Source organism: Protobothrops mucrosquamatus, unplaced genomic scaffold (assembly GCF_001527695.2).
Source record: "Protobothrops mucrosquamatus isolate PMUCROS unplaced genomic scaffold, P.Mucros_1.0 scaffold139, whole genome shotgun sequence".
Lineage (NCBI taxonomy): Eukaryota > Metazoa > Chordata > Lepidosauria > Squamata > Viperidae > Protobothrops > Protobothrops mucrosquamatus.
Genome location: NW_015386505.1, coordinates 988,206 through 1,010,639, shown reverse-complemented (window position 1 = coordinate 1,010,639; position 22,434 = coordinate 988,206). Strand labels below are relative to the sequence as shown.

The following is a 22,434-nucleotide window of genomic DNA, read 5'->3' as shown; positions in this document are numbered from 1 at the left end:
CAAATCCTTGATTCCAGAATCCACAGGGGGAAGTTGCAGAACTTAATCCAATGTCAGAATCTAGGTGGGTGAAAGCACAACATGTAAGCACAGATCGTTTGGTAAAATGGTTCCACAAAAAGCACCCTGGGAAACCGGGACCAGCACAAGAGAAAGATTAGCAAGCATTAATTTGTATTCTTTTTTGTTTTCCATGTTCCCTTTCCTTCCTAGGGGGGCAACCTGTCAATCTATGAACCCTACGGTCTTTAGGACCATTACATGCTTCTAACTTGCCAACAGTAGGGGAGGGAGAGAGGGGAGAATTTTGAATCCACAGATGTCCTTGTCAGTGTGAGAGCCGGAGCTGTTGAAGAGCTGTTTTGTGAACTAAAGTTTCTTCTCATAATAATTACTGAACAATGTATTGGACAATGTGACCCAAAACTGTCAGAGAGGGGAGGGAAAGTTCCATCCTTTTAATTAACTTCTTCCCGCCATTTCCTCAGAGCTAGCTTTCCTTTAACCCTGCTGGTTTGTATTTGCTCAATAAAGTACACATTAGAGAACGCAATGGCTCTGGTGTTCTGCTTTGGTTGGGCTTTTCAGCCGGAGGTTGACAGCAGCCTGATTCTACAGTTGTTGAAATTCATTTTTTCTCCTTAATCTACACTCAGTACCCCATAATGACAAAGTGAAAACAGTATTTTAGAAATATCTGTACATTTATTAAAAAGAAAAAACTGAAATATCACATTGGCATAAGTATTCAGACCTTTTGCAACAACACTTGAAATTTAGCTCTGGTGCCTCCCATTTCTCTTGATCATTTCTTACATCTTTCTACACCTTGATTGGAGTCCACCTGTCATAAATTAAATTGATTGGACATGATTTGGAAAGGCACACACCTGTCTATAGAAGACCTCACAGCTGACAATGCATACTGTAGCAGAGCAAAAGCCATGAGGTAAAGAACTGCTTGCAGAGTTCAAAGACAGGATTATTGCAAGGCACAGATCTGGGTAAGGCTACAATAAATTTCTGCTGCACTGAAGCAGCATAATTCTCAAATGTAAGAAGTTTGGCACAACAGGACTCTTCCAAGAGCTTGTCACCTGGTCAAACTGAGCAATCAGGGAGAAATAAGAAGGGAGTAAGAGAGGTGACCAAGAACCCAATGGTCACTCTGACTGAGTTCCAGAGATCCTGTATGGAGATGGGACAGAGTTCCAGAAGGACAACCATCAGTGCAGCCCTCCATCAATCTGGGCTTTATGCCAGAGTGGCTAGATGGAAGCCTCTCCTCAGTGCAAAACACATGAAATCTCGCTTGGAGTTTGCAAAAAAGCACCTGAAGGACTCTCAGACTATGAGGAACAAGGTTCTCTGTTCTGATGAAACCAAGATCGAACTGTTTGGCCTCAATTCTAAACATTATGTCTGGAGGAAACCAGGCACTGCTCATCACCTGCCCAATACCATCCCAACAGTGAAGCATAGTGGTGACAGCATCATGCTGTGGGGGTGTTTTTCAGCAGCAGAAACTGGGAGACTGGTCAGGGTTGAGAGAAAACTGAACAGAGCAAAGTACAGGAATATCCTCAATGAAAACCTGTTCCACAGCACTTAGTACCTCAGACTAGGCTGAAGGTTCACTTTCCAACATGACAACGATCCTAAGCACACAGCCAAGACAACACAGCAGTGGCTTAGAGACAAATTTGTGAATGTCCTAGAGTTTCTCAGCCAGAGCCCTCACTTGAACCCTACTGAATATTTATTGAGGGACCTGAAAATGGTTGTCTACCGACGGTCACAATCCAACCTGACTGAGCTTGAGAGGATTGCAAGGAAGAATGGCAGAAAATCCCCCTATCCAGGTGTTCAAAACTTGCCTGGTCATATCCAAAAAGAATCAAGGCTGTAATTGCTGCCAAAGGTGCTTCAACAAAATACTGAGTGAAGGTTCTGAATACTTATGTGATATTTCATTTTTTTTCTTTTTAATAAATTTACAGACATTTCTAAAATTCTGTTTTTAGTTGTCATTATGGGGCACTGCGTGTAGATTAATGAGGAAAAAAAATGAATTTCAGCAACTGTAGAATCAGGCTGACGCATAACAAAGTTGACAAAAGTGAAGGGGTCTGAATACTTTCTGAATGCACTGTATGTACTGAACTTTGTTTCTGTCTTCAGAGGACCTGATCAGTTAGGAATTACTAAGCAGCAAAAGTGTTTAGAAATTAACATCTTGTTGCAGCACCAGTACATCGAATTAAGATTAAATATTTAAAAGTTCAGGAACGATGTAATGGTCTTGGGCTGCTGTTGAATATATGTCAGGCAAGTTTCCCAAAAGCGGGCCTGTGATTTAGACCCACAAGCAGCCCAATACTGACTGCCAGCCCAGCCATATTAGGACTGAGACAAGAGCTGTTTGTCCTGAATAAAGAACGAGGCAACTCTCTCTACCTGGATTATAGTCTATGTTGCTGATATCTCTCCCTTTTATATTGATTTCAGCAAGCATCACAAGATTTCTATACAACTAATGGCAAAACTCTGCAAGTCGGCACAAATGACCTTATGCCAAGTGTTATGCCATTGCTCAAGAGGCAGAGACAGAATTGGCTCAATGCTCCTGATGATGGTTTATTTATTGCTACAGAAGAGACCAGGTAAGAAAAAGAGAGGAGCAAGAGCCTACATTGGGGGTGGTGAATCCAGATTTGCTCAACTACAATTCCCAGCAGGCCTCAGTTTTGAACATGCAGGTGGCTGAGATTTAGCAGCATTAGCAGTGAGGAGTCCCAAATTTTCTGTCCTCTTGTACCAAAGCATTGGTAGGCCCTGTTATTTAGTATAATTTGGGGAAAACTAAAAATGCATTCCTGTGCATGTGATAGCTATGCATATACCAACTCCAGAGTGTTTGGCAGCTTTGGGACCAGTTCTATGGAGTGTTACAATCAAATGTACAGGTCCATACCCAAATGGAAAGCCTGAAAGCAGTAATCAAGTAGACATTCTGTGTAAAAGTATCTTCATACATCAAAGGCAGAAGCTGGCTTACTTTGTAAAAGTTTTTATTCTTTGGAATGGGGCATGCAAAGAGAAGGATTAGGACCTGCATGAACTCTTAAATTCATGCCATATTAGTTGATGGTGCAATTAGTTCCTACGGAGAAAAGTAATCGGCTACCCTCAGGGTCAGTACTGGGCACTTGTCTTCTGAGACTTATCATGGGCCATTGATAGTATAATGACAAAAACAGTGACTTTGCTGGGAGTCTATAGTATTATACTAGTAAGAATAAAATCCCTAAATTTCTTTTAATGACTATTTATTTATTCAGTCATTCCAGAAAGGAAAGTATGGCTTTTGGGAAGCAAATGCCCTTCTGTGTACTTTGAGTCTCTTGTGTTTGAGTCACAATTGTATGCTTGCGTGGGATTTTTATTCTTTTTAATTTGCTTGCCAGGGCCTTATTTGCTTCATCTTGGTATGAAGAACCAAAGGCAGACCTTTTTTTTAAAGTCCATCCATTCATATTTATATACCAGAGAAGATGCGCTGATTGCAGTGAAAAAGTGTCACTTGTAATTCATCACTCGAATGGTCTGATGGTGGAAACCAGTCTTCAAAATCCAAGTGAAGCAGGTGGATCTGGTTTAGGCTTATATACATCTAAGCACTTAGAAAAAATGTGCAGCTCAGCCTCATTTATCCCAGGAATCTGAGAACAGTTGAAAATTGGAATGTCATCCTGAGTGTCTACTTAATCATTTGGTTAGAAGAACTGACAGCTTCACATTTCTGATTCCTGCAAACAAAGGCATCTGTACAGGTGTGTGTGGGAGGGGGAAGAGGTTTTTAAAAATCAAAGTATAGCTGTAATTGCATCCCACCCTCTTTTTGTGACTGGGTAGCTTGGTCTAAGATGCCTGGGGCTCACTTTTGTGATCCAGTTTGAGTTTGAATCAGTAAATTTGAAGAAGTGGACAAAGAAGAATTTTGGCGTGGGTTAATGCAGTCACCTGTTTTGTTGAACCAGGTGCTTCCTGATTAATTAAAGTGGCCAGTGAGATGACTTGCAGTTGGGTTCAAGTGATGATTGTGATGGCCTTTGAGGGAAGGGGTGGTATTTTTGGCTCTGAAGGATGTGGTGATGTCATCCAAAAGCCAATCCAACAATCTTAGACAATTATTACACTGTCTCTAACCTCTTTTTAGGAAAGTTTGTTGAGAAGGTGATCTAATTGCAGTTGTAGGGGACTCTAGAGGAAGTGGGTTATCTAGACCTGTTTTAGTAGATTTCAGGCTGGAATTCAATATGGACAGAGGCTTGGTTGCACTTGTAGATGATCTGTGCCAGTCCTGAGATGGAGGTGCCACTTCCATTCTTATGTTCCTTGATCTCTCAATGGCTTTTGATAGTGTTGACCATGGTATTCCTCTGGATTTGGTTTGTGGGATGGGGTCATCATCTAATGGTGATTCTCCTCCATTTGGGATTGGTTCCAGTTGGTGTTGGCTGGAGTGGGGGAGATGTTAGTCCCTAGGTTTCTCTTTTATCAGATGTCACAGGGTTTGGCATTCCCTTCTTGTTCAACATCTTTAGGAAAATATTGGATTATCTGCAGCTTTTCAGTTCAATATCACCAGTATCTCAATGATATTCTATTATATCTTCTGATCTGGTTAACCAAGTGAGGCTGTTGAGGTCTGATTCCAGTGCTTACGCAGATCTGGGTAGGGAGGAACTAACTCTGACTCAGTCTTAACAAGTATTATGGCCATTTGAATTTGGGAATATTCAATCTTTAATCTTGAATAGGATTGCACTTTCTTATCCAAGAGTGATGCAAGATCTGGGGATCTTCCTGAACTGTCAGCTTCGGTTCAATAAGCTGGTGGCAGCTTTGGCCAGGAAGGCCTTTGCATAATTCTAGCTGGTGTACCAGTTACACCCTTTCCTGATTCAAGAGGTCATAGTTCCAGTTTGACAACTGAGATGCACTGTTCATGGGGTTGCCTGTGAAGTCAATTTGGAAGCATCAACTCATCCAGATTGCAGCAGTGTGGGCAATTAGGGGCATGCTTATGTTCTACTACTAGTTTGCTTTCAGATGCAATTCAAGGTGCGGGTTATGACCTATAAAACCCTACATGACTACCTATTATCTAAGTGACCACCTATCTCAAATGGGTCTGCCTCAGTGGTGGGATTCAGCAGGTTCGCACCACCTCGGCAGAACCGGTAGCTAATTTTTTGTTGCCCAGGCCCAGAATGGACTTCCGGAAGTGGCATCCACACAGAGAACCGGTTGTTCACATATTTGAATCCCACCACTGGTCTGCCTGGTCAGTATGAGCTGACAGGGTTGGCATGCTCCAAGGCCCTTCAATTAAATAGTGTCCTCTATTGGGGTCCAGCTAGTGTCTTCTCAGTTGCAAAACCTGCCCCCTGGAATAAAGTCCTCCTAATGTTCCTGTGGCTCTCACACTGATACCATTCCAGAAAGTCCAGAATACCTGGATGTTCTGCCAGTCCTTGGATTAGGATGGTTGGGGCCCTGCCAGATATGTTTAAGGGTATATGTACCATCTCTTCTTATTCTTTATTCCTTCCTTATTACTTTGTGGGTTTTTTTGTAATTATATTACAGTATATTGAATTTTCCTATTTTGTTTAGCTTTATTGTTCACTGCCCAGAATCAGTTTGCAGTTGGGTAATGGTTAAATTAAATTAAATAAATTAAAGTAAATCAATCACAGAATCACAACCATATCTAGGTTGTTTTGATTTCCCCTGTGGACCTCCCCAGCTGCAGGGCGTTGTTTTTATTATGCTGATGTTTTTTTCTGCAGTAAATACATTAAATGTGGGCACACACAGATCCCTGATCTCTTGAGATCCAGAGCAATTAGAGCATATGTGCATTTCATTCACTTGTATGTCTAATCCAAGAAACACTGGTTATTAGTAATAAATATACAATATATGTTTTATCAGCAACTATCATATCTAATTGTTAAAGCCTAAAACCATAAGAGACAATAATGGGGATTCAGTGAGGGACTTAGGGACGTGAAGGAATCTATCTTAAAGGGAGTGTGGCCTCTTTTTTGTTTTGAAAACTTGCAACTTCCCACATGGAGAAGTCTAGATTTAAGGAAGCAGCCCAAGTAGACTAAATTGAGATTGACAATTAAGTAGGCAGTTACTAAACAAGGACTACCCAGGCCTGACTTGAAGGTACACATACATTAAAATACCCTAGGAAATTTTATCATATTTTTCTGTTTATAGGGTCTAATGACAAATCAAACTTTAGCACATATTCAGGAAAGTAAGGGGCTAAAAAATGATGTTCAAGTTGTCCTTGTTTAGTGACTACTTCACTTAGCAACTGTTTGCAGTTGCAACAGTGGGGAAAAAAAGTAGCTTTGCAACCAACCCTCAGATTTACAACGTTTGCAGATCTGTAAAACAAAGTAAGATTGTAAGTAGAGTCATTGTTTCACTTAGCAACTAACCCTAACCCAATACATAATGGATTCAGCTCATGTCATCACTAGGTATGAATGAGATAAGCCCTTTCCTGAAACTCAGGGGAACCATTGCCAATCATTGGAAATCAGTAGTAGCCAAATTGGTGCTGCCCACTTATTTTCTACTATGTCACAGCCATACAACATATAAATCTATTACTCTAACCTGGTTTCTTCTGGCATCTAGCCCATTCTAGGTTGTTGTTGTTGTTGTTGTTGTTGTTGTTGTTGTTGTTGTTGTTGTTGTTGTTGTTGTTGTTCTTCTTCTTCTTCTTCTTCTTCTTCTTCTTCTTCTTCTTCTTCTTCTTCTTCTTCTTCTTCTTCTTCTTCTTCTTCTTCTTCTTCTTCTTCTTCTTCTTCTTCTTCTTCTTCTTCCTGCCTTGAACAGGGAGCATCCTTAGCTGTTGACTCTGCTGCCACATTTCTGTTCTTTCTCTTCTGCATGGCCATTTTAAATGAAAGACTCAGAGAAAAAAATGTCTTTTGAGTTCTTGGTCATGGAAAGGAAATGGGCAAGGTTATGCTTATTCAACTCGCTGGAATAGAATAGCGTATTAAGTTCAGAATTATGACAATCTGCATTTAGCAATTCAAAAGTAGTTTGCCAACAAGGCACATGGAATAAAATTTTGAAACTTCAGCCTCACTCACTATGTGTGTGCACATAGACACATATACAGAGACAGAAGGACAACATTTGGAATCCACTAATTAGTTGTACATTTCCCTGGGTTCTGATCCACCCAAGCCTATAGGCTTAGGTAATATAACTTTATGTTTTAATTTTTTTGTGTTGCTTCTTAATGTACTGAGATAACATTCTCAATTCTTCAGAGTAAAGGAGGGTTTGACAGTAGCCAATAATCATTAAAAATAATCACAATGAGGAGAGAGAGTGTGTGTACATGCTTGTTATTTATCTGATTGCTGTTCCAACTTAACCATACATAATAAAAACACAGATAATGAGCCATTGTTTGCTATGACATCTGAAGCTTTGGTTTTATTTTATTTTTATTTTTTCCTGTTCCTATCAGGCTATAGGCCAAACCGGGCAACTAGTTGCGAAAGAATCAGATAAAACTAATGAAGATTGAATGATAACTTCAAATGAAGATAAAGCCATATAATTACATAAGCCCTGCTGGATCATATCAAAAGGTCACCTAAAAATTAAGACTTTAGAGACAGACAGGAAAATGTCTATTTTAAAAATTTTGCATTCAAAACTGAAATATAAAGTTCCTATTTAACGATCATTCTCCACTAGTTGATTTCCAATCAGCTTCACTTGTTTATCATAAATTCTTCAGAAATATATGTTTAAAAGCTGTAACATTAGAAAGTGCTACATAAATAATCATAATTTTAAATATTTCCTTGATGCTATTAAAGCTTCATGTTGGTATTTTTAAGTTTTTAAAGACTCACTTTTTATATTGCAGATGCTGTTCTCTTAATTAAAAGATCATTCTTCCTGGCTAGTCCACTCTGTGAATTAGAAAAAGTAAAAATAAAAGAGCAGGCTAGGATTATGCAAGGCAGGGAGCTATTGAATGAAGAAGAAAAAGTTCACTATTAACTTTCTCCATTCCTCTAGATATACAGATTATTTTTTCAGACAATTCAGTCTTTATATCTAGTCTACAGAAGTTTATTGGCACTTTTGTGTGTACTTATCTCTTTAATTATTGTCATGTTTTTAATACCACAACCTATTCTTACATAACACATGCACAGAGAGAGTGAGAGAGAGCCTAAGAAGAATTTGCATTTGATGGCCAAAGTCTTGACAGATAATTTTCTCATGCAAATCTATGACTATGGACCTTTTTATGTGTTTAGAAATTTGTATTATATCAATAATATATTAAGTTACTTCTTGATATTAAGCAATAAGTAATCTATTGACATTTATTTGCAGCTTTAGTGTAGGGAAAGCAATCTGTACTTGAAAATTGGACATGGGATGTTTGAACATTAAATAGTACTTTTGCAGTGTGATTGTTTCATATGTTGGCTGTCAGACATTCAGTACCATATAACAATGTAATAAATAAATCAAGTCACATAAATCAGGGGTCCCCAATCTTTTAGACACCAGGGACTGGTTCCATGGAGAGAGGGTGCGTGGTTTTGGGTGCTGCCTGCATCTCACAGATGAGGCTTTGCTTGTTTGTGCGGCCCAGTTGCTGGCATGCTGCGGCCCGGTATTGGTCCACAGACTGGGGGTTGGGGACCCTTGACATAGATGTATTCATGAATTAATTATAATAAACATATGTTAGAATATGGTGGCTGGCAGTTGAGATATAGAAACTGCACACTCACCGGAAGAAGTGGTTTTTAAGAATTAAGTTCTCAGTCTGTAGCGTATTGGTTTACAGCCATTTATTAATTTCTATATATTTGTAAGGACTTCAAGATACCATGAACACATTTATTTATTTATTTATTTATTTAATATGTCTCAGTTTGGCGGGGGTTGCAAAAAAAAGCTTTGATTTAGTCTTTCTGTCCTCATATGAAAGAATTGTAATATAGACTCATTTTCTAGCATGGCCTTAGAAGCTGTGAAGCAGAATGAATCAGACTTTCCTTGTGGAGAGAAAGATTCACTAATAAAGGTCTCATAAGTTGCCCTCTAATGCCCACTGTCAAAATGACAGTGATAATGAAATGGTGATGATGATCCCTCACTTATGAGAATGGAAGAAAAAATATACCATTTCCAGTATTTGCATTATTGTGAAAAAGAAAGATCCCCATTTTTCATCTTTGACTCACTGGGCCTGAGCTCATAAAATCCATAGTAGGCAGAAAGTAACTGATAAAGACTGGACTATACATATTAATTTTAACCAAATCTGGTTCAATTAAATGAGTTGAGCAATGAATTGAAAAATAAAGGGAAATCCTCCCAATTTCCCTGCCTCTCTAAGATTTTTTTTAAGAGTGTGGAAATTAAAAGAAAGAAAAACAAGATAACCTTGACATTAGCGGGAAACTAAAAACTAATTCAAATGAGAGTTGAAATAAGAGAGTGATACAAATATTTTTAGGAATTAAAAAAATTAAGAGTGGCTTTGTGTGCTAAATAACAATCGTATTTGCTGTGGGTACCTTTGTGTTATATTGGGGTTATATCACTAGCAAACATAACAGCATATAAAAGACAGATTTTCTACTGTAATATTTATTCATGTACATCTGCCTCATTGACTTTGGTCCATTGACTTTTGGTATGCATAGCAAAAGCCATGCATAAGTCACACTTTATGTATTTACTTCAGGAAGCACTAATGCGAAATCAATCTTTATCTCACAAACATGATTACAAGCAAAAATAATGCCTCCCCCAAATACTATACAAAAAGAGGACAAAATTGCAGGTGTGATATGAAAGTACATTTGGTGGAAATCCAGTTTCCTTCAAGTATTACCTTCTCAGAACAAACATGCAGAGAGATAAGATAAAAATTGCAATATTAATTCAAAAATAAAATAGATTAAAAAGAAATTCACATAAGAGCCTGGCTATAAGCAATAGGTACATTTTAAAAAATGTCTTTGTTTTATGATACTACTTTTGGGGAATTATACAATAAACGTGAAGGCTGTATTTATGAAGTCATATTTAAAGTTCCTAAGGGAGATTTTGATTGAAATGTGTTGGAGATTATATACAATATTTATTTTATAAAGGACTGCAGGTTTTTTTCCATCTCATTTTGTTAAACATTCAAATAGTCACAGCAGCATCCAAACAGTTATCTTTTGACCATAAAAAGCACTGAAAGAAAAGTAATAATATTTCTTGGAATATATTTAGGGTCAGAAAGATTTTTATGTTGAAGAATTTATATTATATTATTTTGGAAAAATGTGTAACTGTGTAAGTACGGTAGTGATAATTCATATTAAAATTATGAATCCAGTTACAGGCCTAAGAAGGGATCTGATCTCATAGAGACTAGGAGATACTGATCTTACTGTGTATGCCCACACATCAGAATAAGCAACCTGTTGATCTCCAGCTGATTGGATTCCAAGTTCAGTAGTCATGTCTACTCCTCACACATTCTGAAAACCCCCTAAAGAATGCCAAATTGCTACCCCTGTAAGGTATCGCAGCAGTTTCAATCATATTAGACTACTTATAGTTTTATACATTTATTTATGAGAAGCATCCTAAACTTATATCCATTTATGCCTAAAGAAACTTTTTTCTCCTTCTCGCTTCATTACAGTCAAACTAGGATTTGCTTGTATCCTCTTCACAGGGGTTTCCAAGTCCTGAAAAATTAGCTGCTCCTTGCATTCATTACTTTCCAGGACTTTAGTGGAAAGGTGTCCATCATCCCACTATTAATTCTGATGAATGTTTAAGGGCATGCAAAATTTATGTGTATTTTTTTTGAGGAGCAGAAGGTTGGATTAATAATGTATGAAACCTGAGCAAATGCAGAAATAAGGCAGTAATGAACATTGTTGAGAACAAGCTGAACATTTTATTGACTATTGTTTTTAATGATGTAAAATCATGAAATTAGAAAATGGGATACAAATATGTGAAATAAAATATTTTCCATGTTTGGAGACATACATGTATCTCTTGCAGGAAGTTTTTTTTAACATCACTTGAATGCACTCTCTCTGATTTGTTAGATCTTTTAAGCTGCTGTGTTCAGCAAGTTTCTTCAGATCTGAGCCCATCATATATCAAATCAGGGGCACTACTGAGATTCTGAACTTTATGAAGGGGACAGAACTCAATCCATGAATTCTTCTAGAGGTTTCATGTGTTCATAAGAAAATGCTTGAAGACGGCTACAGTCACATGTACTATTAGAGGCATCATTCTTAATATTTTATAGTTTTAATCATCCTTATGCACACAATTAGCACAGTACGATATAAATCCAATGGTTATTTCAGTAGACTTTCCTTCAATGGCCCAATAAAAATATGCCTAGAACAACTTTTGAATGACTCAATGCTTGTTTCATTTCAGTGCGGAAGCAGTTAGAAACCTTCTCACGGTAAGTGTCAACTCTATTGTGAACATATTCACTACAGTGCCAGCATGATCTTCCGTTTCATATAAGTCTGCTGATCATACCTTTTGATGTTAGTAAGAGTGGCAACAATGATATCACATTAGAGAAACACTTAATAGAAAATGTTCTTAAAAACTGCTTTTGTCTCCAAATTATTGCCTTCTCAGTATATAATTCTACTTTATACTCTTTACTGTTCTACTTTTATCTACAATGTTTGATCCCCACCCTTTGCAAAGGATTCTTTTAAGGAATTCTTTGAAGCATTACTTAATCTTGCTGTAGTTATTCTTGAACTATTCACTGGGGGGGGGAGATATATTGCTATCATTTCAGTAGGAAATTAGATTTATCTGCATTTGATATTAGGAAGTTTACCGTGGTTTCCTCATCCATGGTCTAGATCAGAATTTTATAATCTACAGCCCTAAACTAACTATTCTGGGAATAAATCCTATTCAATTCAGTGAAGCTTGTTTTTCTGAAAAGAAACCTATATAGAATTGCATATCAGGATCCCAACTCTCAGTTTCATTAGTCTTCAGCAGTACAGACAGTGAAAGAAAGTATTGTATTGCATTAACATTATTTAAAATTCATTGGTATTTGATAAAGAATGCCTTTGAAAACACATTGTGTATTGTTCTATGAGTGCACATCCAGATGCATATATTTGTGTGAGTGTCTCTCAAGAATCAGAAATACTCAGAATTATTCAATAAGACAACCAGAGCTGTAAAGATTATACCCACTTGTGCACACAAAAAGTTCCAATATTTTTCCTCCTCCAAAAGGAGCATTCAAGTTGGAAATGTCATTCAGATCTTGGAGAGAAAAATTCAGAATTAAGGTGAAAAGATACCCTTTTTTTTCCCTTTTCCATGAGTACCCATCTTCACAGCCCTGCTCCACTGAGAAGCTTTAGAGTGTGTAAGTGTGCAAATTACTTTTACTGCTCTTTCAAATCTATCTGTCATAAATATTTCCCCTGATTAAGTGAACATGTAGTACTTCTAGTGACATTGATTAAAATTGTAGTACTTCCTTCCTTAAAATGCTTAACAATCTTCTATATATGGGCTGATTCATCTGGTTATTTCAACATGAAGGATACTGGAGGAATCTGTATTATCCTGATAGTGGACTGTGTCTTTAGTCTGAAAGATTCAAATATTTAGTCTGGTAAGAAAACAATCAGATAATTTCATTTATTTATATCTTCAGTGCTTGTACTGCTTCAAAACATCAGTCTTTTAAAAGGGACATTGTGAGGGGGGGGCATCCATTCTTTTTAAGGTTTTAAAACCATGCCAGTAATTTTGTGGAAGATGAAACATTGGGTTACGGTTGTTTTGTAGTCAGGAAATATTTGCAGTGCCAAAAACAAAAGCAAAACACACAATGTACACAAAGCTGTAATAAAGTACCAAGAAACTAAATGATAAACTGTGTCAGAGTGAACCTAAAAAAAATTAGACATTAAATCTCTAGTGAAATTTGGCACATAAAAAAATGGAGGACGGGAAAGTTTATATAGTAACTGAGGTCCTCCAAGATGTCTCATATTAATGTTTGCAGTTGCAATTTCTGGAAAGGGGAATTAATAAGAGTAATAAAGAATGCCTCCTTTATTACAATTCTAGTCGTGTTCAATTCTAGATGATTTCATGGAAGTGTTCATGCAGTTTTCTTGGTAACAATTCAGAAAGGATTTGCTACTGCTATCTTCCTGGGTATTTTCTGACTTCCTAGTCTAGCCTGGAACCCTAAGATTTCCTTATATTTTCCAGTCCAAATTTTAAATAGTTCTGAATCCAAACAAGGATTTCCACCATTCTCTTTATAATTTATTCCACAAAATATTTTTTAGAATGTATCTTTTCTCTGTGCAGAAGATGGCTCTGATAGTTAAAAATAAATCTGAAATAATAAAGCAAAGAGGAAAGTATACTTTTCTCAATGCCCTATATATGGCTATCTCTAAATTGGATTGATTCTTCAAGCTTTTTTCCTTATTTCACTAATCCACAAAAGTAAAAAGAAAGGGGTGGAAGGAACAGTGGACTCACTTCTATAATTATTGTATTTCTGGATTTTCTATGCAGTGCTTGCCCTAAGATTTCTAGGAAAGCTACTTTATTCATGATATATTTTTATATAATAAATAATCTCTAAATACTTCAGAGTTCTTGGATCATTATCTAGAAAACATAGTGTTCTTGCATGTCATAATGGTTTACAAAATAAAGCTTTGTGGGGATGGAAAAAACTGTGTATTTAAAAGGATTGACAAGCTTATTAGTTTCATCATTCATCGAAACCCTCATCCTCTTCCTTGTTATTCACCTTTGTCCTGCAATACTCACAGATCCATTGAGACCAGCAAATAACAAGAAATAAGCTCAGCACTTCACTGGTTTATGTACTTTGGCCTTTGATTCAGTGCCACACTGGAATAAATTGACCAATATAATGAACTAGTATTTTATGAATAACAAGTCAGGTAAATGCTTTAAATTTGATTCCTGATTCTAAATAGTCTGCAGTATCTCTTCTACTTTTGTTTATTTTTCAACTCATTGTTGACTACTGGCAACTGCCTGGACTAGTCTCTCTGCAGTTTTCTTGGCAAGACTTTTCAGAAATTGCTTCCCAGGGCTGAGAGACATAAATTCATCCTGCTGGCTTTGTGCCTAATTTGGGACTGCAGCTCACTGTCTCCGAGGTTCTAGCTTAGTGCATTAACTACCAGACCAAACTGGTTATATCTCTTTTACAGCTCTCTGGATTTCAGATTTGAATTTAGCATAATACAGATTGTCCTGCAGAGCCAACTAGTCTAAAAATAATTGTGTATGGGGCATCCACAGGTTGTATATGTGGGTTTGTGTATCAAATAGTCATGATGGTAATCATGGTCACATATAGAAAGTATGGGAAACATTACTTGAATCTCAAGGATGGGAGGTGATTACAAACACATCTCAAATAGACATCCTTGCCCCCCTAATTCACATCAATATAAGAGAAAGAGAGGAGAGGAAGCACCCTCAGGCTTGCAAGATTAGGTTACTATAACCAATCTAAATAAAAAATATTTTAGTCATCCCTGGAGCATATTTCTTGGTGTAGTCTGCATCTTAGGGCTGACATCATGTGATCAAAACCCATGTCTTTGTTACAGGTATCACATAAAATAGGCATGATTTTGATCACACAACTATGCTCACCATCTTGATTTGTTTTTAACCTCCTTTCTGCAGCTCCCCCTGGTTTTATAAGTCACATTTCATCATTCCAGAATATAAAATACTGTATGTCCATTGTTCCTTGTTGTGAAGATTTGTGAATAATACTCTTCATTAATATACCACAGGAACCTTAAGATTTTCAAAGGAAGGATAGTCTGTTTTTAAATTGATGTTATTTTTAATAAATATTCTCCTAGATCTGCTGAAGATCATCAAAGGGGGAAAAACATCCCCTGATAATAATGAAGTGGCTTCTTATCTATTTATATCAGTGGTTATGATACTTAGAATGATGCTCTGGCCATGGAACTAGTCCCCTGTGTGTTTGCTTGCTCTTGAATATCATAAATTGCAGGTTGTCAACCATAATAATATCACAATGGAACAAATAATACCCCCAAGGAATTTGCTTTTGTATTCCTATTCCTTCCATGCAAAATCATGTTTGCACCACTTTGCAAGAATGAAACAGTATCAAAAAATTATGGGACAGCATGAAATGTGTGCCTAGTGACATCTCTTAAACTGTCCCAGATTTCAAACTGCTTTCCAGATTTACAGGTAGAATAATGGTCCCTGGAGTTCAGAAATTCAGTGTTAAACAGAAGATTCTAGCAGCAAAACTAATGAACTGTTTACTTCTTAAAATTTCACAGGATCTAACGTTGGGCAAGGCCATCAATAAGTCTGGGACCCTTAGCTTGCCATCTCCAAATAGATCTTAATAATAATAATAATAATAATAATAATAATAATAATAATAATAATAATAATAATAATAATAATAATAATAATAATAATAATAATAATAATAATAAAGTTGGAAGGGACCTTGGAGGTCATCGAGTCCAACCCCCTGCTCAGGCAGAAACCCTACACCATTTCGGACAAATGGCTGACCAGTCTCTTCTTAAAAACTTCTAGTGTTGGAGCATTCACTGCTTCTGGAGGCAGGTTGTTCCACTGGTTAATTGTTCTAACTGTCAGGAAGTTTCTCCTTAGTTCTAGGTTGCTTCTCTCTTTGGTTAGTTTCCATCTGTTGCTTCTTGTCCTGCCTTCAGGTGCTTTGGAGAATAGCTTGACTCCCTCTTCTTTGTGGCAGCCCCTGAGATATTGGAACACTGCTATCATGTCCCCCCTCGTCCTTCTCTTCATTAAACTAGACATACCCAATTCCAGCAACCATTCGTTATATGTTTTAGCCTCCAGTCCCCTAAACATCTTTGTTGCTCTGTGAGCCACTGCCAAGCAAAATATATAATATTGAGTTAAATGGACCAGAAGATGGTTCAGATTCCTACAGCATGTTGTCTAATCATTTCTAGGGTGCATAAAGAGCATTGTGTCTGTTTTGAGGCCTCAGTTCAGAGCTGCAGGAACAGCTTGATCAAATCAAGTCACTCTGGAGGTAGTCCAATTTGCAACTTATTATGATTATTTGTAGAGATGTCTCACCATTACTATTATCCTGACTATTGACTTCTCCCTTCTTCCATTTTGATGCCTGATTATATGCATGGATCTCTAGTTAATAGTATCTGAAAAAAAGCATAAGCATGGTGACCATGATAGGAAAAGAACAGCCAAAATCCACATTGCGCTATACACCAGGCTAACTCTCTAGCATTTCAAGCCAAAAAGGAAGAAAAATATGGCAGTTGACAAAAATGTGTTTTGCTATTTTTTTTGTTAAGAATTTGTATTGAAATGTATGAATGTCCTTGTAAATGGGATAAACTGTAAAGCCTAATTCATTCTTTAGTATAAGGTGTTTGGAGTTTTAAATATGACAATATGTGAGAAAACCAAAGCTGATAATTATTCTCCCTTGTTTTAGCTCATTTATTCATAGGATTAATATGTTGTTCTAATCCGCAAAGATTCTGAGAGATTACACTGCTCTTTTGCAGTAACAATACAAATGAACAATGTAGTTACAATTGCAATTACAAATCCTTTGCAATCTGAGGAACAAGCAAGCACCAAGGAAAAACCTATGATCAGGGCGCATTACCCGTAGCAGGATCACTCCTAGTGTTCCCTTAAAAATCCAAGTTTTAACATCTTTTCTAAAATTTAGCAACAGCGAAGTTACTCTGATCTCGGAAAGTACATTTTTCCAAAGGGGGGGGGAGCTTTAACCACAATTCTTAAAGAATGAGAATAATTCCCATTAAGACCCAAAATGGATCATACTGATTAGTAAACATGCATAAGATTGTACTACTGATTTCCAATAATTAGCAATATCAATATATCATATAAACTGCTTACACTTTCTATATATTCCTCTTGCATAATGAATATATATGTTGTTGCAAAAATTGCTTATTGCTCTAGCGTCTGCATGTAGAAATAGCAATAGCTATTATTAGTTTTATAGCCCTTTCTAAGTGGTTTACAGAGTCAGTTTATTGTCCCCAGCCATCTGGGTCATCATTTTACCGACTTAAGAAGGATGGAAGACTGAGAGTTCCATGGCACATGTATATAATGAGGACCCAAATTGTTGGGGGCAATATGCTCATTTTGTAAACCACTTAGAAAGGGCTGTAAAGCACTGCGAAGTGGTATATAAATCTAAGTGCTATTGCTATAAGGAATACAACTAAGGCAGTAGTGATGTGCATGGATAGTGGTTCCATGTACCGAGTAGCTCAAAAGAATACTACTTGTTTGTTAGATTTGTTTGCCACCTATCTCGGCTCAGGCAACCTGTTTCTTAGGACACTCTCTTTCCCCAGACTAGTGTTGTATCTTTTAATACCAAAGCACATGTGTTTTACATGTTCAAGCACTTGAACTTGTCTTTGTATACCCAAGGCTGCATGGTCTCCTTATACATGGATCTCTGAAAAGTATCTAATTAAATCCATGAGAATCTGGCAGTTCCTTGTCCTCTACATACTTCAAGAATTCTCAAAGCAACAAGAAGGGGCAGCATGTAACCCCCCCCTCTTCAAAAGTGGCTTCTCATATGAGCACCAAATAATATGTTTTACTCTTAACCATATTGAATTAATTGCCACGGTAAAATCCATATTTAAAATAGGATAAAGAAACAGGAAATTGAACTTTCTAGACAGTTAGCAGTGCTGTCCCCAATTATTGCCTTTTTGATAAAAAATATATTTCAAAGAGAAAATGAGCTAGACTCTTTATCTTTCTTTTTCCTTGTCATTCAAAACTATAACAATACTTTGTCAAGCTGTCTAACCACAAAGTAGGGAATCCTAATATCCTACAGATAATCATCCTCTGTTAATGAAAATCTAACTTAAAGGGCTCAAAAACATATATATGCAGAGATGTTTACACTATTTGGTCAAAAAAGTCACAATAGTACCACAACAGTGTGATTTAAACTGTGTGACATGAACAAAAAATGGGCAAAATTGTAATTGTACCATCATGGTACATACCACAAAATGTTAACTTTTGCCCTGGAAAGTAGAAGTGCAAATCCCCTCCCCCGACGAAAAAAATACTAGAAGACTGACATTGCAAAGAGTGGAGAAAAGTGGGTGGCATAGCTTGGCACATTTTTGTCATTGTAAAAAAATCACATATGTATGTTAGCATCCAATTTTTAAGTGGCTCATTTATATTCAAATATTAGTGAATTTGTGCATGCTTATAACAGAATTCCTTATGACATTATCAAGCTTATAAGTATAGGCAGAGTAGCATGGGGTTTAGATGGAGCATCAGACAATTTAAGAACTGCAGGATCCAATCTGATCAATTTAAGATCAATTTAAGAACTCTTCAGATCGAGGTCATGGAAGTGTAATCAAAATCTGTTTTTGTGTATTGATGCATAAAAAATGTATGGAGCTTAGATTATACACCATTGTAGGTGCAGTCTTGACTTCTTGGACCATATCCTGCAAATACCCCTGTCACACAGAATGCTCATCAGTGTTTCTTCCTCAAAAACTAGCAAGGTTACTAGAAAGATGCTGCAGGGTTGGAATGTCAGATTAATACTCTTCAATTTTTTAATTAATAATTTAGATGAGCAGATAGAATCAAAGCTGATCAGATAGACAGATAATATAAACTAGGTGAGGTACCTAATACTCTAGACCAGTGTTGCCAACCTTAGCATCTTTCAAATATGTGTACTTCAACTCCCAGAATTTTCCAGCCAGTTCCTGAGAAAGAAAGGAAAGGAAAATAATAGAACATAGTATTATGGAGAAATAGCAAGGTCTACTGGTCTCCCACAAGACCATATTCCAGCATATGTAAGGAGCCTGAGTAATGTCTGAATTGCAGGTATGGCTCAGGCACTATGCAGGCAGATATTTCTATATAAACGAAGTGTCTGGTGTCTTCTGCAGCCAAAACATTGCCAGGTCTCAGGATGAGGAGTGTTCTCACTGCAGCATCTGACAAGGAATAAGAACCTGGCAAACATCAGCCCCTGATCACTTTAACAATGAATGAGGGATGAACATCAGTTTGTACATCAAGAATCAGATGAGGATAGCACTGAAAGTTGGAAAAGTTAAATTTAGTGAATGCTGAGAAGGAGGGAGGCTGCATCATGTGGACCTGACCTTTAGAAATTATGAGGTGGATATCTTCATGTTGTAGTTAATAAGATATATGGCGTGTAGAGGTGTAAGTGGCCCACTGAAAGCTTTATTGACCAAAGATTTATTTAGCAACTTCAATCAATTAAACCATAAATCAGATTATATACAGAAAGTATTACTGCCCTACCTCACAATTTTTCGTGGCTTAAATAGGAAGACTGACTATAGCATACACAATCTTGTGCAGGCTAAACATGGAATAATCCCATGGTATTTCCTCATTAAAATTATGGCACTGTTTGAACAACATACTTAACTCAAATCTTATCTCCTTACTGGTGAGGCTGATGGAGCATAATTGCATTAATTGGATAACAAGCTGCCATGTGGGAGATGCAGAATACCTGCTCATATCCTATCAGGACCTTTCATGGTATTCAAAAATCTTGGCACCACGACAATACCAGCAAGTCTCGGTTGTATCTTTAGCTTCTTCCTTGATGGCTAGATGAAAAGCAGTCATGTGGACTGACATTACAGTGACTGGAAGGTGTGTTCTCTGTTGCCAGCCCTTGCCAGTGAATTCTGTAGTGAAGTAATATCTTTTTTCAGCATCTCTGTATTTCCATATATCTCTGTACCTTTTTCTTGAAGGACTGTCTGAGCTAGATTTGTAAACTGCCTCACAGTTGTCTGGATTTTATTCCTCATATGACAAAACTGCTTTTTGCTATTTTAAATTATTTGGTTCTAATTATTGTTTGTATTTTTACTCTGTCTTTTTTTGTTTGTTTGTTTTAATTGTTAGCCATCCAGTCACATATGTAAGATTGGCGGTTAGATCAATTTATTAAATAAAATAATAGTTAACATGGAAAGAGTAGTTTACAGTAAGACAGTCCCAGTTAAGTTAATACTTCTCCATGGCTGTCTGGGTTTGGTTTATTTTACATACTAGTCCAGAATTTGACACAATAACTTATTATATCATCCAACTAGACATGCATATAATGGCAGTGCTCCAAAACTTACAATGGCAGAATTTGTACTTCTTTCTGAACAAAAATACATTTTGGTTTTGGCTGAAATGTGAAGATAGCCAGTGTGTTTGTTTAACAAATTATGGCTAAAATAATCCGTGGTATAGCTTGATGATGAATCCATTCATAAGGAAGTCTTCTAAAATTTATGTCAAATTTTAAACTAATGAGTTCAACTGTAATTTTATGTGGTGGACTATTTGAATTTGGGCATAAGTAATGGATATTTTCTGAAATTTTGAGATATTAATATTATGCAATTTAACAATTAAATCACCAATTTTAGGGTTTTTATGTATTCTTATATCCAAGATAGGTGTGAGTTAGGCATTGATTTCAGACATATATCATATTTACTGAATTGTAAAAATTGAGGTATTTAAAACATGTCACATTATTTATACAAAGATTTCAACTTTTTTCTTCCAAAAGGATTCCTCAAAAAGTTAATTTCTTTACCTACTTTGAGATTTTGGTTTTAGTTAATTGGTTAATTTAAATTAATTTAATTAATTCAGTTAATTCTGGCAATGAAAAAAATTATATCCATGTGAAATTTCAATCATTTGGAAAAGTTCCATGCCAATCGGAAGTATGATGCCAGTATGGAAGCATTATATGTATTGCAAACTCAAATATCATACAATTATTATAGATAGTTTTTTATAAATCTTATAAATCTAAGAAAAGCCCTGCTGGACCTAACAAAATACCTGTCCAATTCAGTATTTTGTTTCCACTGTGGGCCAACTAGATATAGACGTCTATTTGAATAAAAGTAGCATCTTCCTGCTTGTGGTCTTCAGTAATAAATTCAGCAGCACAACACCTGCAATTCTGATAGTAGCGCATACTAATCCTAACCAGTAACCATAGTAGCATGGGACAAGTGCTTATCCTGATATCGTGAATTGAACCAAACTTTGGTAAATGAAGAAGTCTTTCTGGGAATAAACCCTCTGAATCCGATAGGGCTTAGTGCTGCATAGAAACATACAGGATTTCACTATCAGTCAATTTCCTTTATAATATATTTCCTCTGACCCCTCCATTGATTATTAACATTCCTCTTACAGACATAAGGATTATGTGGCTATTCTTAATAAATGACTTATCCCTCCATTTGTCTATTTTCTTTTTCCCTACAGAAAACGCCGTAAGCAGTTTACGCGATCCCAGCTGAAAAGAGCTTGCAGAATGCCGTGCACTTTAATTCTGAGGAAGGCAAAGGCCCTTATGACTCACAAAGAGACTCAAGAGAATTTGAGCAGTCATTCACAGATGAAGACACAACAATGAAACATCTTTTTTTGTGGTTATTTTTAAAAGCTCCACCATTCAACCCCCCCTCCCATAACCAAACATTTTTGGAAGCTGGGCAGAAGTCTGTTGTTTTCTGTGTCCTTGCATCCCTATGACGGCTTATTTTACTAAGGAAGAACACTCAGATTGCGGTCCTGTCCTAAATGCAAAAAGAACTTTGTGATGAAGCAAACAAGGATACTGAATGACTTACCTAAATGTCTCTTCAGTGCACTAATAATTGCAGTCTCTTTTCATGGATGAAGAAACAGAAAATGCCTTTTTTCAGGCAGATTTAAAAAAAAACCTACTGGTTACTGATGAACTTTCTTCTGCCAAGACTATCTCATAGTGACAATACATTTCATGTATTCAGAGAAGTGCTGCCTTTTGAAGGTCTGCATATATTGCACTAGCCCACCCTAACTTTGGAGCTATGTCTGTTGAAGCACAATTGCCAAATTGCATTGCCTAATCTTTATTTTAAGGTGCTGTCCTTGAGACATAGCAGTTTCATCAATGCAGAGAATCTAATCTATTACTGAAGTGGACAGGAAGAAAAGAAGCAAAGCTGTCTGAAAAATCAGCATATATGGTCTGAATTATATATCCAAACATCATCAGTAAAGATCTCTAAAAGTTATTTTTCTGTTATATCCTGAACAGGAGCAATGCTTCACCATGGTTTTTATGGA

General features: G+C 36.7%; 1 protein-coding gene across 1 annotated transcript in view; it reads left to right on the top strand.

The window, feature by feature from the left end:
- The window catches only part of MTA3 (metastasis associated 1 family member 3), a 129,786-nt gene extending 108,050 nt beyond the window's left edge, over positions 1–21,736 (top strand). The window contains exons 18-19 of the mRNA XM_015813105.2: positions 2,509–2,663; positions 21,586–21,736. Of these exons, the coding sequence (XP_015668591.2) occupies positions 2,509–2,663; positions 21,586–21,736 (306 nt within the window). The remainder of the gene's footprint in view (positions 1–2,508; positions 2,664–21,585) is intronic.
- The last annotated feature ends 698 nt before the right edge of the window (positions 21,737–22,434 follow it).